At 46.6% G+C, this 23,279-nt stretch overlaps 1 protein-coding gene across 11 annotated transcripts in view; it reads right to left on the reverse strand.

Moving 5' to 3' along the window:
• Positions 1-23,279, reverse strand: part of CCDC13 (coiled-coil domain containing 13) — a 76,221-nt gene that overhangs the window by 10,475 nt on the left and 42,467 nt on the right. For 10 of the 11 annotated variants that reach the window (XR_013528785.1, XR_013528786.1, XR_004736057.3 and 7 more), the window contains 3 exons: positions 21,873-21,991; positions 21,319-21,402; positions 19,005-19,127 (listed from right to left, as the gene is read on the reverse strand). Coding sequence is in view for 8 of the 11 variants with exons in the window: in XM_054247057.2 (XP_054103032.2) it covers positions 19,005-19,127; positions 21,319-21,402; positions 21,873-21,991 (326 nt within the window). In the remaining 3 variants the exon portion in view is untranslated. The remainder of the gene's footprint in view (positions 1-19,004; positions 19,128-21,318; positions 21,403-21,872; positions 21,992-23,279) is intronic. The other variant, XM_035278664.3, reaches the window with a different exon arrangement.

The following is a 23,279-nucleotide window of genomic DNA, read 5'->3' on the forward strand; positions in this document are numbered from 1 at the left end:
AACGTGGTGCCAAACACAACAAGCCAGACTCAAAAGGGTAAATATTGTATGACTCCACTTATGTAAAATATCTAGAACAGGCAAATTCACAGAAGGGAGGTTACTGGTTAGGCGCAGTGGCTCACGCCTGTAATCCCAGCACTTTGGGAGGCCAAGGTGGGTGGATCACCTGAGGTCTGGAGTTCAAGACCAGCCTGGCCAACATGGTGAAACCCATCTCTACTAAAAATAAACATTAGCTGGGTGTGGTGGCGGGCACCTATATTCCCAGCTAGTTGGGAGGCTGAGACAGGAGAATCACTTGAATCTGGGAGGCAGAGGTTGCAGTGAGCTGAGATCCTGCCATTGCACTCCAGCCTGGGCAACAGAGCAAGACTCTATCTCAAAAAAAAAAGAAAGAAAAAGAGTTACTAGACTAGATGCTGGGTTTGTGGGGTGGGGTATGAGGAGTTATCGCATAACAGTAATAGAGTTTCTCTTTGTGGTTATGAAAACGTTTGGAAACAGTGATAATGGTTACATAGTATTGCTAATGTAATTAATGCCACGAATTGTACACTTTTTTTTTTTTTTTGAGACAGAGTTTCGCTCTTGTTACCCAGGCTGGAGTGCAATGGTGCCATCTCGGCTCACCACAACCTCCGCCTCCTGGGTTCAGGCAATTCTCCTGCCTCAGCCTCCTGAGTAGCTGGGATTACAGGCACGCACCACCGTGCCCAGCTAATTTTGGTATTTTTAGTAGAGACGGGGTTTCACCATGTTGACCAGGGTGGTCTTGATCTCTTGACCTCATGATCCACCCGCCTCGGCCTCCCAAAGTGCTGGGATTATAGGCGTGAGCCACCGCACCCGGCCAAATTGTACACTTTTAATGGTTAAAATGACAAATGTTTGGTGTATATAGTTTACCACGATTAAAACATGCATATATCACACAGATTTATTATTTCACAGTTTCTGTAGGTTAGAAGTCCAAGGTTGGCTTAGCGAATTTCTCTGCTCAGGGTCTTACATGGCTGAAGTGAAGGTGACAGAAGGAGATGCTCTCATCTGAGGCATGGGATCCTTTTCTAAGCTCATTCAGGTTGTTAGCAGAAGTCAGTCCCCTATACAGATGCCATGGAAGTGTCAGGAAGTTACCTTATACGGCCTAGAGAGGGGAGGCTGACTGTGGTCTCCATGTTTTTTTTGCTGGCTAATGACTTTGGTGGTTGTGAGCTCCTAGATTTTTCTCCTTAGTCTGGAGTTCAGGTATGTTGCCCCGCTGTGTCTAAGGGAGTGTCTTCACCCATTCTGCGCTGCTTTGACACAACACCACAACCATCCACCACCATGCTGCTTCCTCCAAAGCACAGAGCTTTTGTCAGAGGCGTTTGAACTAGAGCGACTCCATCTTAAAGAGGAGCTGGGTAAACTGAGGCTGAAACCTACTGGGCAGCATTCCCAGATGGTTAAGGCATTCTAAGTCACAGGATGAGCTAGAAGGTCAGCACGAGATCCAGGTCATAAAAACCCTGCTGATAAAACAGGGTGCAGTAAAGAAGCTGGCCAAAACCCACCAAAACCAAGATGGCCACCAGAGTGACCTCTGGTCATCCTCACTGCTACACTCCCACCAGCACCATGACAGTTTACAGACACCGTGGCAACATCAGGAAGTTACCTGACCCCAACAGAGGGGAGGCATGAATAATCCACCCCTTGTTTAGCATATCATCAAGAAATAACCATAAAAATGGGTGACCAGCAGTCCTGGGGGCTGCTCTGTCTATGGAGCAGACATTCCTTTTTATTTTTTTTCAGGGGAGGGTGGGTGGAGGCAGGAGGGGAGGGGAGGGGAGGGCTGGAGGGGCCATTCTGTCACTCTACTTTCTCAGTAAGCTTGCTTCTGCTATGCACGTGGACCCGCCCTGAATCCTTTCTGGCATCCAAGAACCGTCTCTTAGGGTCTGGATTGGGACCCTTTCCTGTAACGTCTTTCTGGTGACTGAAGGGACTAACGTGAGGAGACCCCCAACTCGAAGGTTAATTTTGGGACAGTGCTGGGTCCTGCAGCATCTTTCTGGTGACCATGGAAGTGACTGTAGTGAGGAAACCCCTGACCCAAAGTCTAACTTTGGGTAAGTGCTGGGTCCAGTAACATCTTCCTGGTGAACCACAGAAGGGACGGCACTGTGGAGAACCCCCCAACCCAAGGGAAGCGGACTTCAGCACCGATTGGATGACTTTGGGTAAGTGGGGTGCATAAACCCGGGTAAAGGATGGGATTGGGTTAGAGCCTCAACTTACAGGAGGTACAGTCTCTCCTGAGGCAGAGTGGGTTAGAGGCCCCTCTTAATAAAAAACAAAGACGCTTCAGGGGGTTAGCGGCCCCCTCTCAGTAAAGTCCCTTTCAGCTAAAAACGGGTTTGGGACTAAGGGATGTTAACTGCTGTTCTCTTTGGATTAATCTGTCATGCACTCTTTGCTGATGGCTGTGGGTGACAGCATTAGGCACGTATCGGACTGTGGGACATGGGGAGCTTTTTCTTCCCTAAAAAGGGAAAGTCGAGAGCTGACAGGACTGCTGGAAAAGATCCCTTCACTACTGACAAGCAGCCACCAGAAATTTTCAGTGTCACTGCAATGGGTGGGTCTTTCTCTGGCCTCTCTGAGTGCCTCACCTTCCCTACTCTGCCTCAGGCAAAGCCTTCCTCTTTCTCTCTCTGTGCAGACTGGTTGAATGAATAGTAAAAATCACTGTTTATCTCCTACAAAGTTTTAATTAATTGGAAAAAGGATTTGTGAGGCTAGTCTTAAGCTGTAGCGAATGTGGTGTGCTTTGTATGTTTTCCTGTATTGTTCTGTCATGAAGAAAGGCACCTTAAGTGGGAACACAGGCTCAGGACACCCATAAGCCTGTTTTTCGGCCCTAAACTTTGCTGTAGGTCCCTGAAAAAACTGGCTAAGGTTTCCTTCCTGTCTTGTGTATCCCTGGGAGCTTGCCCTTATAACCATATGGCCACGCTTTCTCTATTCACAATGGTGGCCTGAGTTCAGGGTTCAATTCCTGGCTTCGTGAATGAGTCCTTGATTTTCTATGTATTTCTATGCATTACGTGTGTGATGTTTATATATGAAAGAGCTTTAACTAATTGGTTTGAAAATAAGAGCTTAAATATTTTATCAGAAAAGTAAAAAGTACAATGTCTTTTACTTCATATGACTTAAGCAATCTTTGGGAAATCAAGAGTTTTAAAGGTTACTGTTAAAATAAAAATATCTTCAAAATGTAAACATTTGGTCTAAACTATGCAGTTCAGATATTCCGTTTACTAAATGCTTTAAGATCATAAACTGCTTCTCTAACATTTGAAAATGAAAATTGTTCAGTTTACCCACTTTGGAGCATTAGATTCTAGATAAGGCCTGGAATAAGACGTGTGGAATTAGCCATGCCCCCTTGCTATGCAAAGAAGGTTATAAAGAAAAGAGATTTCCTATCAGAAAGGGTGTTGTATGGTAAATTCTTATCCTAAAGTAAAATGACCGATTGCTTAAAAAAAGGGAATTTACGCAAGAAATGCTGTCCAATTTGAAGGTTGTTAGGCTTCGAAAATGCCTCATAAAATGCCATTATAACTCTTAACTGTATGACTCAGCTGCTTTACAGCTAGGCAAGGCCTGGGACACATGCAGTTAGACGCTGGAAAGAGACCTTATCTGCACTCTGTCTGCTGTCCTAGGCACCATACCTAGTACATAATTAAAATCCCAAACTTACCAAGGTTTTCAACTACTGAAGAAACAGTTTTACATGCAAGGTGTGTTAAGAAAGTGAAATGTGTTTTTAGTGAAAAATTACAAGAAGTCACGAGAATGTGGATTTTTCTTGCCTAGATTAAAGGTTAAAGGATTGTTTTAAGTTAGAATAAAGCTAAAAGTTTAAGCAAGTTGTGGAAGATTTGTGAAAAATTAGTTGTAAAATAAATTCTGTGTGTGAACATATTGACTAAAGTTGAAGAGGTATTTTATTCAGTTTTTCCATAAATTAAACACTAGAATAAAAGCACAACAGGTTTTTCTTAGATAAAAAAATCTGCTTATGATCTCTTTAACAAAACTTTGTAAAGGGTTATAAAAAGTTTATAAGAATTTTACCTTATGGTCAAACTTATTAAGATTAAATTTATCTGTAAATTTAAATTTAATTAAGATTAAATTTATCTTAAATTTTATTAAGAATTGGATTTGACAATAATGCACTAATGCAACAGTAACATTTGGCTTTTTTGGTATAAAAATACAGAAAGCATTGTCAAATGTGAAATAGTGTTTGCCTTTCTTTGGACTATATTTGTATAAATATGTTATTGGTATATGTTCCAAAATTATTTTTAAAACTCCCATAATTCTAATATGACTTACTGTATTAATAATTATTACATAAAAATCATTGTGTGTCACAGAGGTAACCAAAATTTCCTAGTCAATTGTGGCTTCCATAGTGGCTGTCCTAAGACCTTTTATCATCTACAATTGTTGTCGTGTTTTAATCCTCTTCAGAAGGTGGTTTATAATCAACTGCAGGACTTTGACAGATATTCTTAAATGCAAATTTCTGATCACTTTGGAAATTGTAACATTAGAATAGAGGAAAAAACTTTCAGGACTCAGAGCTGAAATGTTGATGTGTCAAACAGAAGTTAACTGCATGAACTAAACTGAAGAAGTCTAAAGTAATCTTTTTAATTTTGCTTAAAACGTTGCTGATCCTTTGTTTTTCAGAGTCAAGGAAACTTTGCAGTTATTTATAGCTTTTAATATTTGAGTAAGGTATACTCCTGTGAACAAAATTTGGAATATATTTGTTTCTTTCTACCTGATTTCTCCATAATTTGGAAACTCTTAGTGAGAATTCTTAACTTACGGCAATGTAGTTATTTGCAAAAGTGCAGTAAGAATCTTTTTTTCATTTTGCAACAGAACACAATTGGAGAAACTGGTTGTTTTGCCAAGACTTTGACTGGAATAATGTGGTTTCCTTTAAGGAATCAAATTTGACTTGAGAGCCAATAAAAAGCCCCTTGGACAACTGGCCTCAAACCTTGTCTGTAACGGCCCCGGTACAGGGTTTCTGACCTGTGGTAAGTAAGGAATGTCACTTTCTCACAGGTCCAGGAGCCTGAAGTTATCTTGGGACCTCAGGAGGAGAGAAATTTACCCAACTCACAAGCATTTGAGAGTACAAACCCATGTCATGGCTCAGCTCTAAAAAAGTCTTATCTAAGATTCCTTCTATGGAACAGAGTTCCATCAAAGCCAATTTTAAAAGTCTATGTGAAAAATAATTATTCTTGCTGCACTTTATACAAATAATCAGGCCATAGCCAGGCATGGGGCTCACGCCTGTAATCCCAGCACTTTGGGAAGCCAAGGTGGGCAAGTCACTTGAGGTCAGGAGTTCAAGACTAGCCTGGGCAACATGGTGAAACCCCATCTCTACTAAAAATACAAAAAAATTAGCCAGGCATGGTGGCAGGTACATATAATCTCAGCTACTCAGGAGGCTGAAGCAGGAGAATTGCTTGAACCCAGGAGGCAGAGACTGCAGTGAGCCAAGATCGTGCCAATGCTCTCCAGCCTTGGCAACAGAGCAAGACTCTGTCTCAAAACACACACACACACACACACACACACACACATATACACACACACAACAAATAATCAGGCCAAGTATAACAAGCAAATTGGTCTTACCATAATTTGTTTTTAGTAAAAATGGGAAACTGGAGAGAGAAATGTTATATTTCAAGAACTACGGTACACTTGTTATTAAATTGTAGTCTCATCGGTTGTTTTTAAGTTTCTTTCTGCAATTTAGGCTAATTCTGCTTATTCCTGTAAACCAACCAGTGGTCTCTGACTGCTGTTCAGAAGATACATGAGGGATGGGTAATATAAAAATCTGGATCAGTATTCTAATCCTGGGCATGTACTGGAATTGGCTAGCAACCCCGTATCAGCTTAGTTCCAACGGCTGGTCAGTTCATGGAAAGCCTCCTGACTCCGTTCACTTGGGATAATTTTAGTTATTCTGCTTTACTGTTGCGGAATATACTGCTGTCGTGCTCCTCGTGTGGGAATGCAGAATAAGCTCACTGAACATTTTCTTAAACTGAACACTTTCTCGTCTTCCAGATACCACCTTTTGTCGGACTGGAGGGTTCTGAACGGCCTCACCGTACTGATGGTTTCTTCTCTACCCTGAACACAAAAGACCCTAATACTTAGGTAGGATTATCATCGCCCCTATTCAGCCTGAAGAAGTTACGGAAGATGGATCTTTGTCCATCTGCAACACTAGGACTAACGGTTCTCCTAGAACGGGGAGAGGGGGAAATGTCAGAGTCGTTTGAACTAGAGCGACTCCATCTTAAAGAGGAGCTGGGTAAACTGAGGCTGAAACCTACTGGGCTGCATTCCCAGATGGTTAAGGCATCCCTAAGTCACAGGATGAGCTAGAAGGTCAGCACGAGATCCAGGTCATAAAGACCCTGCTGATAAAACAGGATGCAGTAAAGAAGCTGGCCAAAACCCACCAAAACCAAGATGGCCACGAGAGTGACCTCTGGTCGTCCTCACTGCTACACTCCCACCATGTACAGTTTACAGACACCGTGGCAACGTCAGGAAGTTACGTGACCCCTAGAGAGGGGAGGCATGAACAATCCACCCCTTGTTTAGCATATCATCAAGAAATAACCATAAAAATGGGCAACCAGCAGTCCTGGGGGCTGCTCTGTCTATGGAGCAGCCATTCTTTTTTTTTTTTTTTTTCTCCAGGGGAGTGGGGAGGGTGGGGGGAGGAGGGGAGGAGAGGGCTGGAGGGGCCATTCTTTCACTCCTCTGCTTTCTTAGTAAGCTTGCTTCTGCTTTGGACTGTGGACTCGCCCTGAATCCTTTCTTGTTCTCTTTATTTCGCGAGATCCTAGAACCCTCTCTTGCCGTCTGGATTAAGACACCCTTTCCTGTAACAGTTTGCAGGAGAATGTCTTCCAGGCCAGGAAGAAAATGTCTGCTGCTTCCACTCTCCGGCTTCCTCTGTCTCTGAGAGCTGGACTCAGACTAAAAGGACTCACATGATCGTGCCATGTCCACTCAGAGTCTCCTGCTTGATTAACTCAGTCATCTGACGAGTAACCTTAAATAGCTCTGCAGAATCCCCTTTGCCAGGTAAGTTAACATAACTGTGGTAATAATATCCTACCACGTTCACAGCTTCTACCCACGCTCAAGGAAAGGGAGATTTATAAGGCACGTATATCGGGGGTGGGAATGTTAGAATTCTGCCTACCACAGTAAAAATAGAAGAAAAAAGAAAGAAACTTAAATTCAATGGTATTGTAAGAGAGTAACACAACACAGTTCTAGAGCGGTAAGATTCAACACCAGAATTAGGTTAAAGCAGAAAACCATGTAATCCTTCCGACGGATACTGAGGCCGCATTGGTAAAATCAGTAGCTATTCCTGACTTTAAAAGCTCAGAGTAAAATGAGAATAGAAGGAAACAGCTTAATACGATGAAGTAGTTTAAAATCAAAAACTAGTAACCCATCAACAGAAGATGGTAAATAATCACAGTGGATCTGTACAATAAAATATTCTGTCAAGAGAATGCAACATACTAAGTAGCAGAAGATTATGCATAATATATGATCTAATTAAAATATTTATAACGAATTAAAAATTTAAAAACAAACAAATATAAGGTTAGTATCATTCAGCCACGGAACTGAAAACAGACAGGAATACACAACAGCTATGGACTCAGCGGTGGGGGAGGGGCGCTTCCATTATCAATTTCCGTAATGGACGCTTTTGTTGAACTCCATTTATAATAGGGAAATAGCAAACCAACAGCAAAACATCCTATGAAATGGCAAAGCACATTGTGAATTCCCACAAAATTCTAGGAACAAGCAACCTCTTGATTTCTTTCCTTCTCCCCCATAACGTGCCTTCCATATCTCAGTAAGGGTTACCCTCACTCACGCAGACACCCAGGGGTCAGCCTTGCCTTCTCTTTCCCCCTCATCTCCAGCTTCCAATCTACCCACAGGCTCCACAGCTTTTCCGGTAAACACGCCCCAAAACCAGCTCCTTCCTCATGCTCTGCCACTCTCTGGACCTGAGGCTGCTGCTCCTGCCTGGGCTCCACTTGAAGGCTCCACCCAGCCTTCGAGACCTCTCGGACCCTCTGGTATCCTGATTATTTTCTTTTGACCAATCTCTGGTCTCACTGATCTGCTTCAGTTGTTAACGGGTCCAACTCGGTCAGATCCTCACTTGTCTGACTGCGATTCTAAAGCTTCTCCGGCCTCATGTGCATCAATCTCACAAAATTCCAAGTATTTTGAAAGACTTGCCTTTTTGCTTCATAATCGATTTGCGTCGTATTTTAAGAGTCCGAGCAAAGTGAGCCAGTGCCACTGTGAAGTGCAGAATGTTACACAGTCACGTGATGAGTGTTCTGATGTTAAACATTTTGCTTTCATGGGGACTGTAACTGCGGGGATGCTGGTAAAAATACTCAAATAAGGAGGTTTCCCCACCTAAGAATGCTGAGAATGAATTTAACACAATGACACAAAATCTTCATGAAGACAAACGTACATGATATTACACACGATATGCATAATACCACATATTAATACATAAAATGTTCTTTTATAAGTCAAATAAAAATATAATCAACTCTAAGACACGTGCGATGGCATGAATAGGCAGTTAAAATAAAACAACACGTAAAAGTTACTTGAAAAATACACTTATCCTCACTTTTGATCATAGCTAAGCAGATAAAAACAACAGGAAACATTGGCGTTCCTTCGTTCCTTTGGCACAAATGTTAAAGATTAATACAACCTAGTAAATGTGCAGTTATGGGGAAAGGATCAGTAGTCCACATTATTGGTAAGAATGTAAATTGAATAATTTTAAAAGGGCAATTTGCACTATTTGCGAACATTTTAAATGTGCATATGCTTTGAGTCAGCCATTTCATTTTTAGGAATTTGTAATACAGATATACTCCTATAAAAATGTAAAGATGCATTTAGTGTGAGTCTATAAATAACATGTAGCATATATAATATATATACCCTATGTACACACATATATATGCATATACATGCTATTGGATGTGGAAAGAAGAATGAAAGTTTCAATAGTTCTTATCTATGAGAAATGTGGATTTGGTGGTTGAAAAGGAGGCTTTTTTGCAAGAAGTAGGTATGCTTGATAATGGAAAAGCTAGTAAAACTTCCAATAGCATAAGGCAGAGGTTCCAATGCCAACATGAAGGCAGCAGACATAAGCTTGGACTTCTGTAATATAATGAGCCACAGGTGAGTTCTCTGCATACTTCTAGAAGCCTCGAAAGTGTGGCCTTGTGTGTGACAGCCCAGGCGTGGTGGCTCACACCTGCAATCCCAGCACTTCGGGAGGCCGAGGCAGGTGGATTGTTTGAGCTCAGGAGTTGGAGACCAGCCTGGGCAACACAGCAAAACCTCATCTCTACCAAATATACAAAAGTTAGCCGGGCATGTGGGCATTCGCCTGTGGGAGGCTCACTGGAGCCCGGGCAGTCGAGGCTGCAGTGAGATGATCGCACCACTGCACTCCAGCCTGGGTGACAGCGTGAGACCTTGTCTCAAAAAAAAAAAAAAAAAAAGAAAGAGGACTAAGATAACATCCATCTACAAGCTGAGGAAAGTTGTAAGGAAGCCTGTAAGCCTTGAGAAATGGGGAAGAGGGGAGGAAGCAGCAATCACGTGAAGCTGAAAGACAAGGGACACACTCATGTGCTAAGGAAATCAATCAATACATGAGCACAAAGCACCAATCAGAGGCCACGGAAACCCTGAAAGCCTCATAGAAACACTGTCAAAGCCTAACAACTCCTGCAAGAAAAAAAGCCCCACTGAAGAAAAGCTCATAAAATCACAGGAATACAAACCACAGGGAAACAGTTTGCTACAAGGGGCGAGCCGACAGACATTACATAGGACCCTAAGTAATGAAGATGGTAGAAAACTCTAAAGGGAGTAAGCCCAAAATTATTAAAAAGAGAAAGGCAAAAATCTTGTTGAAAAAAAAAAAAGCTATAAGAAAGACAAAAGAAGGGTTTTGTTTGTTTTCTTTTTTTAAGACAGAGTTTCTTTCTTGTTGCCCAGGCCAGAGGCCAATGGCGTGATCTCTGCTCACTGCAACCTCTGCCTCCTGGGTTCAAGCAATTTTCCTGCCTCAGCCTCCCGAGTAGCTGGGACTACAGGTGTGAGCCACCACGCCCAGCTAATTTTTTTTTGTATTTTTATTAGAGATGGGATTTTACCACATTGGCCAGGCTGGTCTCAAGCTCCTGACCGCGGGTGATCCGCCCACTTCAGCCTCCCAAACTGCCAGGATTACAGGTGTGAGCCACTGCGCTCGGCTGAGAACAGGTTTTGCCAAAAAATACAGCTATCAAAATAGGTTTCATGGTACATGAAGTACAACTGAAGATATTTAACAATCTACAAGACCGATTTGAAGAAATCACCCAGAATTTAGCCCAAAATAGTAAGGGTAAAGAGCTGTGGAGGAAAAATAAGAAAACCTAACATACATAGACTAGGAATTTTAGATGAGAAGAATAGGGAGAATGGGGGAGAGGCAGTATATGGAGGTTGCAGTGAGCTACGATCACACCACTAAACTCTAGTCTGGGTAAAATGCTGAGGCACGAGAATCACTTGAACACGGGAGGCCGAGGGTGCAGTGAGCTGAGATCACGCCACTGCACTCCAGCCTCGGTGACAGAGAGACACTCGGTCTCAAAAATAAATAAATAAATATTTCATCATGTTGGCATTGAAACCTCTGCCTTATGCTACTGGAAGTTTTACTAGTTTTTCCACTATAAAGTATGTCTACTTCTTGCAAAAAAACCTCCTTTTCAACGACCAAATCCTCATAGATAAGGAGAGCAGTCCTTGGGAATGTATAAAGTTTGTGGATTGAAAAAGAACACTAACTTCTGAGTAGATAAAATCACGTATGACATAGACGCATATATTTACATATATGTACTTTACATATACACAAAAATATATACACATATTTACATGCATATGTGAAATTTATATATTTGTTATATATGTATATATGTAATATATATTTACACATATTTACACATATATAAACATATGGGCATATTACATATATGTGTTTGTGTCTATACACACGTGTATATGTAATCCAAATTACATATTGTGTATTGTAACACCTAGACACATCACAGTGAAACACCTAGACACATCACAGTGTCATACCTAGACACATCACAGTGAAACACCTAGACGCATCACAGTGTAACACCTAGACGCATCACAGTGTAACACCTAGACGCATCACAGTGTAACACCTAGACGCATCACAGTGAAACACCTAGACGCATCACAGTGTAACACCTAGACGCATCACAGTGTAAAACCTAGACGCATCACAGTGTAACACCTAGACGCATCACAGTGAAACACCTAGACGCATCACAGTGTAACACCTAGACGCATCACAGTGAAACACCTAGACGCATCACAGTGTAACACCTAGACGCATCACAGTGAAACACCTAGACGCATCACAGTGAAACACCTAGACGCATCACAGTGAAACACCTAGACGCATCACAGTGAAACACCTAGACACATCACAGTGAAACACCTAGACGCATCACAGTGAAACACCTAGACGCATCACAGTGAAACACCTAGACGCATCACAGTGAAACAGCTAGACGCATCACAGTGTAACAGCTAGACGCATCACAGTGAAACACCTAGACGCATCACAGTGAAACACCTAGACGCATCACAGTGAAACACCTAGACGCATCACAGTGAAACACCTAGACGCATCACAGTGAAACACCTAGACGCATCACAGTGAAACACCTAGACGCATCACAGTGTAACACCTAGACGCATCACAGTGTAACACCTAGACGCATCACAGTGAAACACCTAGACGCATCACAGTGTAACACCTAGACGCATCACAGTGAAACACCTAGACGCATCACAGTGTAACACCTAGACGCATCACAGTGAAACAGCTAGACGCATCACAGTGAAACACCTACACGCATCACAGTGTAACACCTAGACGCATCACAGTGAAACACCTACACGCATCACAGTGAAACAGCTACACGCATCACAGTGAAACACCTAGACGCATCACAGTGAAACACCTAGACGCATCACAGTGTAACACCTAGACGCATCACAGTGTAACACCTAGACGCATCACAGTGAAACACCTAGACGCATCACAGTGTAACACCTAGACGCATCACAGTGAAACACCTAGGCGCATCACAGTGTAACACCTAGGCGCATCACAGTGAAACACCTAGACGCATCACAGTGAAACACCTAGACGCATCACAGTGAAACACCTACACGCATCACAGTGAAACACCTAGACGCATCACAGTGAAACACCTACACGCATCACAGTGAAACACCTACACGCATCACAGTGAAACACCTAGACGCATCACAGTGAAACACCTACACGCATCACAGTGAAACACCTAGACGCATCACAGTGAAACACCTAGACGCATCACAGTGAAACACCTACACGCATCACAGTGAAACACCTAGACGCATCACAGTGTAACACCTACACACATCACAGTGAAACACCTAGACACATCACAGTGAAATTGCAAAGCATCAAAGACAAAGAGAGCACCTGAAAAACCATGTGGAGAGAAAGGACAGATCTGTAGAGGACGGACGATAAAACTGACAGCAGATTTCTTTTCCGCAATAGTAGATGATAAAAGACAATGGGACAGCCTCAAAGTACTGAGAAAAAATACCCATCTACTTAGAATTCTATGCCCAAATTTATTTTAAATTCTCAGGCCAGGCACGGTGGCTCACGCCTGTAATCCCAGAACTTTGGAAGGCTGAGGAAGGCGGATCACCAGAGGTCAGGAGTTCGAGACTGGCCTGGCCAATATGGTCAAACCCTATCTCTACTAAAAATACAAAAATTAGCTGGCTGTGGTGGCTCACACCTGTAATCCTAGCTACTCAGGAGGCTGAGGCACGAGAATCACTTCAACCTGGGAGGTGGAGGTTGCAGTGAGCAGAGATCACGCCACTGCACTCCGGCCTGGGTAACAGAGAGAGACTGGGGCACAAAACATACAAGTAAACACATAAATAAACAAAAATATAGAAATAGTGAGTTTACCATCTACACAGCCTCACTGAACTAAAGAGCATGTAAAGGAAAGTGACCTAGAAGGAAGACTGAGATACGGGAAGCAATGGTGAGTGAGGACATTTTCAAATATGTCGGCAAGAGGAAATGAATATTGACTATGCAACATTCAAGACTTACTTTGGAGGGTTTAATTTCAGGGTTTAAAAAAAGAACATGGAAGAGAAATATTAGGAAACAGTGACACGAAAGGACAAACGGAGAAAGCAGAGTTAAAACATTCCACATTTATTCTTCTGCTTAAAGTGACAGCAGCAAAACCCACTAACTCTAGATTGCAGAGTTTTATGTTAAAAGCTAAGGATGACCACTAAAAGAACAGAGAGAGCATGTCTAACTTCCAGACTTGTAAAGAAGTAAGAGAAACAAAGCCTGATCAGTCCAATATAAAGGAAGAAAGGAGAAAGAAGGAACCAAGAAAAATCATGGCAGACAGAAAATATTAACTAAGGTGATTAAATATTACCAAAATGAAAACGGGTTAAACGATACTGTTCAAACACAGAAATCCCCAGATTAAACTTAAAAACAAAGCCAGCTACGTGCTTTTTAAAAAAGAGACATATTTAGTGACTTTTGCCGTGGCAGACTGACTGGACTAGCAACTCCTATTGCAAATAACTAGAAAGGGAATGAAACGTAAGAAAGAACTTGTCGGACGATCCAAGATGGGCAATCGCTAACATCCTGGGATTGCAGCTCTCAGGGAAGGCGCGGAGGACTAGAGGACGCCACACTTTCAGACAAATTCTGGTCGCTCACGGAGCAGAAGATCCCCAGTGGAGGAACCACACGGGTTGCCAGCGCGACTCTCGTGGCCGTGCAGCAGCTCCGCCGGCACCTCCACGCGGCAGCTCTCAGAGCAGAGTAAACAGGGCCGGCTCCCCTTCTGACCGAGGTTTGGAGGACCCACAAGGGCCCCCAGCACGACTCCTGAGACCGGCGCAGCAGCTGTGATGGCACCTCGGTGCGGCAGCGCTCGGCGCAGAGTAAATGGGACCGGTTCCCCTTCTGACCGAGGTTTGGAGCCCCGGGAAGGCAGAGTCGCCTACTACCGACACAAGAAGGAAGCCAGACAGGAGAATCCTGGGCAGAAAAGCACCATCAGTTACAATGCCACTGCTCTGGCCCTGGGAACTAACAACCTGGACGCCCACTCAAGAGACCTAATCTGAAAGTTGGTAAATTCAAAGACAACAGGAGGATAAATTTACAATGACGGGAAGAAACCAGCGTAAAAAAGCTGAGAATACTCAAAATCAGAACGCCTCTCCCTCTAAAGATGACCACAGTTCACATCAACAATGGAACAAGGCTTGATGGAGAACGAGCACATCCCAATGCTAGAATATTGCTTCAGGGAATGGATAACAAACTTCGGTGAGTTAAAAGAACATGTTGTAGCCCAATGTAAAGAAACTAGGAACTTTGAAAAAAGGTTTGATGAAATCCTATTGAGAATAGACAACTTAGAGAGGAGTATGAGTGAATTAATGGAACTGAAGAATACAATACAGGAACTCTGAGAAGTATGCACAGGTTTAAACACTCGAATTGTTCAAGCAGAAGAAGGGATATCAGAGGTCAAAGTCCAACTTAATGAAATAAAACAAGAAGACAAGATTAGAGAACAAAGGATAAAAAGGAATGAGCAAAGTCTCCAAGAAATGTGGGACTATGTGAAAAGACCAAATTTACGTTTGATAGGTGTACCTGAATGTGACGGAGAGAATGAATCCAAGCTGGAAAATACCCTTCAGGATATTATTCAGGAAAATTTTCCTAAACTAGCAAAGCAGGACAATATTCAACCCCAGGTAATACAGAGAACACCACAAAGATACTCGTCAAGAAGAGCAACCCCAAGGCACATAATCATTAGATTCACCAGGGTTGAAACAAAGGAGAAAATACTAAGGGCAGCCAGAGAGAAAGGTCAGGTTACCCACAAAGGGAAGCCTATCAGACTTACAGCAGATCTCTCAGCAGAAACTCTACAAGCCAGAAGAGAGTGGGGGCCGATATTCAACATCCTCAAAGAACAGAACCTTCAGCCCAGAATTTCATATCCAGCCAAACTAAACTTCACAACTGAAGGAAAAATAAAATCTTTTATGAACAAGCAAGAACTCAGAGATTTTATTACCACTAGGCCTGCTTTACAAGAGCTTCTGAAAGAAGCATTACACACAGAAAGAAACAAAACCAGTATTAGCCTTTCTAAAAATATACCAAAAAGTAAAGAGCATCAATATAAAGAAGAATTTACACTAACGAATGGATAAAACAGCCAGTCAACATCAAATGGCAGTAATCCTAAATTTAAATCGACTAAATCCCCCAATCAAAAGACACAGCCAAAACCCAACAGCATGTTACATCCAGACTTGTTTCACATGCAAGGATACACAAAGACTCAAAACAAAGGGATGGAGAAAGATTTACCAACCAAATGGAGAGCAAAAATAAATAATAAATAAATAAAAAGCAGGAGTTGCAAATCTCGTATCGGATAAAATAGATTTTAAAGCAACAAAGATATAGTGGTAAAAGGATCAATGCAACAATAAGAGCTAACAATCCTAACACCCAGATACATAAGACCTATAAAGAGACTTAGATTCAATGAGACAGAAAATTAATAAGGATATCAAGGACTTGAACTCAGATCCAGAACAAGTAAACTTAATAAATATTTATAGAGCTCTCCACTTCAAATACACAAAATATACTTTCTTGTCAATACCACATCACACCTACTCATAAGTTTAAATGAAACATTGATTGGCCATTACTAATACCCAATTTTTTTCAGAATAAAGCAATATTTCCATTTACTCTCCCTCTTTCTCTTCCTCTTTATTCCTCTCCTTTACTTATTTTTCTTTCCTTCTCTCAAAAAAAGAAATCAACTTGTAAACCTCTAGATCCAGGTTGGCAATATCTCTCTCATTGCTTGATTTCCTTCCTTCCCTTCCCTTCCCTTCCCTCCCTCCCTCCCTCCCCCCTTCTTCCCTTAAAAAAAAAAAAAAAGAAAGAAAGAAAGAACTTGTCTTCAGACACTGGACAACAGGATGACACATACTGGGTACAAGACCGAGAAAAGGAAGGGCTTGAGCTGGCCCGTGGCCCTGGCTTTCTGCCTGAGGCACTTCCATGGCAGTGTGAGATGGGGGCAGTCTTCCCGGGACAAGCGCATGGGATTAGGGGATGGGGTGGGAGGGGGAACTGAGGCAGCTGGAAATTGTAGGGCAGAGTAAGAGAGAAGAGAAGCTAAGCAGAGAAAGACCTCCCTATGCAAGACAGGGACAGACTGCAGATTAAGAAGGGAGTAGAGATTGAGGCTCTCTGAGAAAGGAAGGCCCTGTACTTTGGGATAGTTAAAACATTTAGTTTTAATTTAAAATGATTTAAGTTAATTTGGTTTAATTGGCCAGTCATCAGTTTTGGTAATTTACCAAATTAGTTTTAACGAAATGATTTTAGTTTAAACCATTTAGTTTTAAACCAAATAGATTTAAGGAAATTTTTTTTTGTTATGGCGCAGGGAATTAGCAATAACTTCAAGGAAAAAAGGCAGCAGGTCTTGGCTCATGGGCCCAGCACAGCCTCACAGAGCCCCTGACACCCCAGAATGACACTGAGTAGCAGGAGGGACCCAAGGACCCAAAAAGGGCCAGCATGTTGGCAGACAGAGCTGCACGTACGTGACTGGGCGTGAGTACCTCCTTACACTTCACAGCCCAAGTGCCTTGCTTGCCCTCCCCAATCCCAGCCCTGTGTGGAGAGGCCCTGGAAATGAGATGGAGACAGAAACCACACGGGGAGGGCTGAGGCACCCCTGAAGTGCCAGCTGCATGAGAGCAGTGCATGACCCCAGCTGACATTATGAGGAGCAGAATGACCCAGCCGAGCCACAGCATCGTGGAAAGCACAAGTCATGTGTTTGAAGCCACTAGGTTTGGGATGGTTTGTTACACAGCAATAGCTAACGGAGTCACCTGCCTCACACAAACTCAGATGTGACTCAAGAGAAATGAGAAAGCCTGCACTGAGTATGTTTCTACCATTTGATAGACTAAAGACTTGTACCTTGGGAGGCCGAGGCGGGTGAATCACGAGGTCAACAGATCCAGACCATCCTGGTCAACATGGTGAAACCCCGTCTCTACTAAAAATACAAAAAATTAGCTGGGCATGGTGGTGCGTGCCTGTAATCCCAGCTACTCAGGAGGCTGAGGCAGGAGAATTGCCTGAACCCAGGAGGCGGAGGTTGCGGTGAGCCGAGATCGCGCCATTGCACTCCAGCCTGGGTAACAAGAGCGAAACTCCGTCTCAAAAAAAAAAAAAAAAAAGACTTGTACCATCCATTACATTCCAATTACAGAAAAAAAATTAATGTTGCTTTTCTCATATATTTGAGTATGTCTGAAATTCACATCTTCTCTACGTATGGTGTGAAAACAAAGCTACCTCCTCACTGTGGAGGTAGCAGGCATCCCTTGTCCTTCCCTGCCCCCTCACTGTGGAGGTAGCAGGCCTCCCTTGTCCTTCCCTGCCCCCTCACTGTGGAGGTAGCAGGCCTCCCTTGTCCTTCCCTGCCCCCTCACTGTGGAGGTAGCAGGCCTCCCTTGTCCTTCCCTGCCCCCTCACTGTGGAGGTAGCAGGCCTCCCTTGTCCTTCCCTTCTCCTTCCCTGCACCCTTAGCTCCTTTTGCTCCCAGTGCCCCCTTTTTCACTTTGGCAAACTACCCCTCCTGCATTCTGTGGGCGCCAGAGGAACTTCAGGCAGAGTGCCCTTGCATGTGGGGTGGACCCGGGCACAGCACCGTCCACTTCAGCCTTCTCTCCCAGAACCCATGGGCACAAGGGCTAAGAGCCATTTGGCCGTATCATTTCAGTGGCCAGGGACCTGCCCAGGGTTTCCTGCTGCCCAAGACACCTGTGCCTGCCCGGGCTCCTCTCCTGCTCTCTGCCCATCACTGAATTCAGTCAGAATTGCTTTCCATTGTCCATCATCAACGAGCCCGATGATACATGACACGGCCTGTTAGGGCAGAAACTCAGTGGTGTGCTGAATACTTTTCGGCGTGGAGGTCACACGGTCGAGCCATGTGTTGGCCTGGTCACCTGCAATTCTTGCCAAAAGGATCATTTGAGCGAGGAGCACTGATTTGTCTGAATGGAAGCCTGTCAGCAACGCTTCGGAGAAAGCCGCCCCTCCTGGCCCAGCGCCCCCCGCCTCGTGCTTGCCTCCTGCCTCCCCGGTTCTCTTGTTCTTTGCGATTCCAGATGTCAGTCTAGCTTGTGTTTTCTTCCCACCAACCCTCCCCAGCAGCAGCAAGCACAACGCCAGGCTCATCACAGATTTTAATTATTGATGGATTGATGGGACTGATCTACTCCTGAGTGTCTCTGCCCCACGACTCCCAGCAACATCCACAGGCCACACGACAGTCCCACTGGCTGCATGCAGAATGCACTTGCTTCTAAGGCGACAGTGTGATGACAGGGCCCCGGCTGGGGGCGTTTTGGGTGGGCACATGAGTTGTGGCTGGGAGTGCCCCGAACCAGCTCTGGGAGCTGAACTCTCAGGTGAGGGAACCTGGTCACGAATGAAGCCTGGCTCCAGTCCCCACCCCATGCAGGCCCTAGGGAGACCCCCGCGTGCCACACGTTACCGTTTCTGTAGGACGGTGACAAACTCAGCGAGCCGGTCACGCTCCACCTCAGCAGCCTGCCAGAGGGCCTTCATCTCTGCCACGCGTGCCAGCCAGCCATTTTGTTCTGGGGAGTCCGAGAACCTGGGACCAGGGTGGAGAGCAGAGGGCAGAGGTCATCCGAAGCCTGCAAATAACACTTACCCCTGTGATGGTGGGAGAAAGTAGCAGGACACTCAGGGGTTCTCAGAGACAGCCAGAGTGAAGGAAGCAGCCCAGGCCCTCTAGGTCCTCCCTCCTGACTGCTTTGTCCACCACTCCTGGTCCTGCTGAAGGCCCTAGGCCTCCTATGCTGGCTCCGAAGCTGAATCCTACCAGTACCAGAGTTACACTGGTACCTCTGTCCACTCCAGCCCTGTGGAGGCCTGGAATTAGTCAAAGGCTATGGCAGCTGGCTCTGGGGACCTGCAGTGCCCCATCTCTGTGTCCCTGCCAGTCTCCCCCAGCCCTCCTGCATCTTCTGGCTTGGTCCCCAAGCCCAGCCCACCTTCCTGCAGCCTGGGCATCTGGCTCTGCGACTTGTTCAATTTTCTCCAGCCCTCAGCCAACCCGCAACTGCTTCCCTCTTACCACTGGACCTGCCTACCAGCCCTTACCTGCCGGCTGGAGCTGGGGACAGAGTAACACTGGCCCCCCAAGAGCCCACAGGTGAGTTCCAAGCTGCTCTCTGCTGTGCCCCCACTTTTCCTAGTGAGACGCTGAGCTTACTTTTCCAGCAATGCGGGTTAGGGAAGCTGCAGAGCTGGGCAGTGTCCTGAGCACCCAGGCAGTGTCCTGACTACCGCATATGACCCTGAGGGCTGACTTCCTCTGTGGTCCTGGGCAGGTCTCTTCCCCTCTCTTGGCCCTAGTTCTCCCACAAACACGGAGAGTGGTGGTTGAGATGGCCTCCAAGAACTGCAGACCCCTCTGTGACTCCTAAATATGCTCTAAGGTCTTGCCACTCCAAGTGGTCTCTGAATCGGTGGCTCTGGCATCGCCTAGCAGCTGGTTAGAAATGCAGTCCCAGGCTCTACCCCAGACCTGCATCAGAACCACACTAGACCTGCCGATCGCAGGGGCTCTGTGTGAGCTGCAGTTTGGAAAGCCCCACTGCTCTCCCGATTCTCAATGTGAGCAGAGGAGGAGCAGGAGCACGCAGCCGATTCTTCACCCTGCCCTCCCCCGACCAGAGGCGCCGGAAGGGGGTCAGGCTGCCCTGTGAACTCCTGCCCGTCACCTGCGGGAGGGGACTGTGAGCTCCATGAGAGCAGGGCCCACATGTGCGTGGTTAGGGTCAGTGTTTGTGCGCTGTGGAGGAAACATGCCGGAGAACCGGCTGTCTGGACGGCTGTGGTGCAGAGCAGCTCCTTTATCCCCGTACCGTGCAGAGGTCCCAGCCACGCAGGCCCGGAGGGGCTCTAACGGGTCATCTCATCCATCTTCCTGATCCCAGAACGGTGACTAAAACCTGAGACAGAGCCTGCCATTCTCCCTGTGCTGTGGCGAGGCCTCCCACCTGCAGGAGTGTGGCACACGCCTTGCGGCTCGGGGGCAGCCCACTCTCCCCAAGTGCCCTTGTGACCCCGGCCCGACGGGTAGGCAGCTTTGGCCCACAGACCCTGTGCTGCCAAGTGTCAGCAGCATGCTTCCCCCCACTTTTGGGGGACAGCAGCCCAGACAAGGACCAGTTTCCTGGAGCCACAGAGATGAGGGGCTGGGGCCACTCAGAGGCCTTGCCTGGAACCTGAGCTGACCTGCCTGAGGGTCAGGGCGGGAGTGCTGACAGCAGGAGCAGGGCTCCAGTGGACAGTGGGCAGGGCTTAGAGGCAGCACAATGCGGCCCTTTGTCTACAGCGGGCAGGAGGAACAAAGGGCTCATTTACACCCTCTGGCTTGATTCTATCAACAAAGAGGGGCCCGAGAGCTCAGGGGATATCAGCGGGAACCCATATCATGTGAAATTCTCCCTTACAGGCTCATTCTCAACGAGCAAGAGAAGGTGAGGGAAGGTGCTAGAAGCCAGGCCCAGGAAGTTCCTCACGTTAATTCTCACGTAGCAGGTAGGAACGCTCGCCTGGGAGTCAGAGGCCAAGATCCGAGCTCTGAAGCTGCTGACTCCATCACCGTGGACAAAACACTAGACTTCCCTGATCCTCTGTGTCCTCATGTGACCTTGGAAGAGTCCCTGGGCTTTGCCTGGCCTCAGTTTCCCCTCCTTTCAATGGGATGGGAATACTGGTTGAGCAATCCAGAGTGGGAAATGCTGTGAGGGTCTGGGGTCGGGGGTCCATACCTAGGCGAGGTCCTGTGGGGACTGGGCAGGGAAGGCCTCGTGAGAGCAGATTCCACCAGTGTGTGGCCCAGGCTGGTCACAGAGCTGTGCGAAGAAGGCAGAAGAGGCCGTCAGCCTGGGAGGCAGACAGGGCCCTGCTGGGCCTCACCTCCGCCCGTGAGGTGGAGACGTGGCCGGCAGGGGTCCTGTGCATTTGCTGCCTTCTTTTCAGAACTCCTACTTGCTCCAAGTGAGTCAGAACAGGAGACACCAGAGCCTTCACAGCCCGTCAGAGGTCTGTTTGAGGGTCCCAGGGGCAGAAAAATGCTGAGGCCCGCTCAGAGAGGCTTACAGGGAGCTGCATCCAGCCTGCTCTTGAAGTCAAAAGCTCTGACCTCATGGGTTCCCTCCTGCAGACGCAGAGCCGACATCAGGACAGGCTCATGCATTGGCAGAACAGCAGCAAAGTCATCTTAAAATTGCACCCGTGGCTTCCCATCGAGGTGGCAAGAAACAAGCTTTCTTCTGAATAATTAATATTCCCTTTCCAACCCTCCATCGCACGGTTTTCTTACCGAGAAGATCCCAGCCTGCCAGTGTGGCCGCCTGCCGAGGTCGGGGGCTTGGCCAGGTCTGGGTCCTCTGGGAACTGGGTTCCACCGGTCCCCTCACCCGCTCCATTATTCCGAAGATACTGTAGGAACAGATGTGGGTTCCATCCTCAGGGCTTTGGCTCAGAGGCCTAGAGAAGGCAGGAGGGGACCTTGGCTTCATTTCGGGGCTTTCAGAGGACATGAAAGAGGCTTCTTTTCAGGAGTGAAAGGCGAGGCCTGTTTGGTGAGGACACTGCTTGCATGATAATGATGCCTAATAATGCCTCTCTTCAGAAAGAAGGCTGCATGGTGTGAGGACGGTGACTGGGCCAGGAAGCTGCTCTGTGCTCCGGTTCCAGAGGGAGGTGTGTGGCCTCGCACGCCGGGCAGCTAGAGACTGACTCTCTGAGTGGGCCCACTTCCCCACGCGGTTCCACCCACGTGTGGACGAACTCCGGTGTGACTTGAGGCCAGCTGCCTTACTCAGCTGGACACCTGGACCTTCCAGACACCCGCGGCCAGAGAGGCTGGCGGGACCTCAGTGAGGGCGGGCAGCCTTGGGTGGACGCTGAGCCTGCCAGGCCCCACCCCTCCCTCAACCCCTTCCTCTGCTGGAGACCTGCGGGGGCTGGGCTGACAGGAACATGAGAGGACCCTCAGTGGGAGGTCAGGCCGGCAGAGTGGACAGCTGGTGTGCGCCCCTAACAACCTGGCTTGTTCCCCAGTCCCACCCATTCTGAGAAAACTCAAAACGTGTGCCGACTTGTCTGGTGGGCAATCTTGGCCCCACTCAGGTGATGACCTCGGAGGTAGAAACAGTCTTCCGCGTGCCTGGAGAAAGCAGTGAGGTGAGGATGCTGGAATGTCCCTGTGCACCCCTCAGACTTCCTACCCCAGTGAGCCAGATGGGGGGCAGGGCAAGGACTGCGAGGCCGCATCCCCACTCACTGCCCCGTGTGCTCCATTCCCAGACCTCCCCATGCCCCCAGGTTCCCCTTCAGCCTGGCAACACTGTCACAGCCAGTCCTGGGAGCCCAGGCTGCCCTGGCCTGTGGGGACAGAGGCTACAGGGCAAACCACTATCAGCCAATGCCAGCCTGACGCTGGGCCGAGGGGCTCTTGGGCTCTTGCCTCTGAACAAGCCAAGATCCCCCACAAGCAAAGGGCAGGGCTGCTTTGCAACATGCCTGTAGCTGAGCCGTCAATGTCCCAATGGGCCACAGGCTGCAAGGCTCCTTTGTCACTGGGAGACCTGCATGTCCAGCAGGAACTCCTCCCTAAGGGCACAACCTAGCCCCAGCACCACCCCTGGAAGGAGCTACAGGGAGGTGAAGGTGCCTCACTCGTAGCAGCCCCAAGCTGTGCCTTGGAGGTACCTGCCAAAGTACC

This window comes from Callithrix jacchus, chromosome 17, assembly GCF_049354715.1.
Source record: "Callithrix jacchus isolate 240 chromosome 17, calJac240_pri, whole genome shotgun sequence".
Taxonomy (NCBI): Eukaryota; Metazoa; Chordata; class Mammalia; order Primates; family Cebidae; genus Callithrix; species Callithrix jacchus.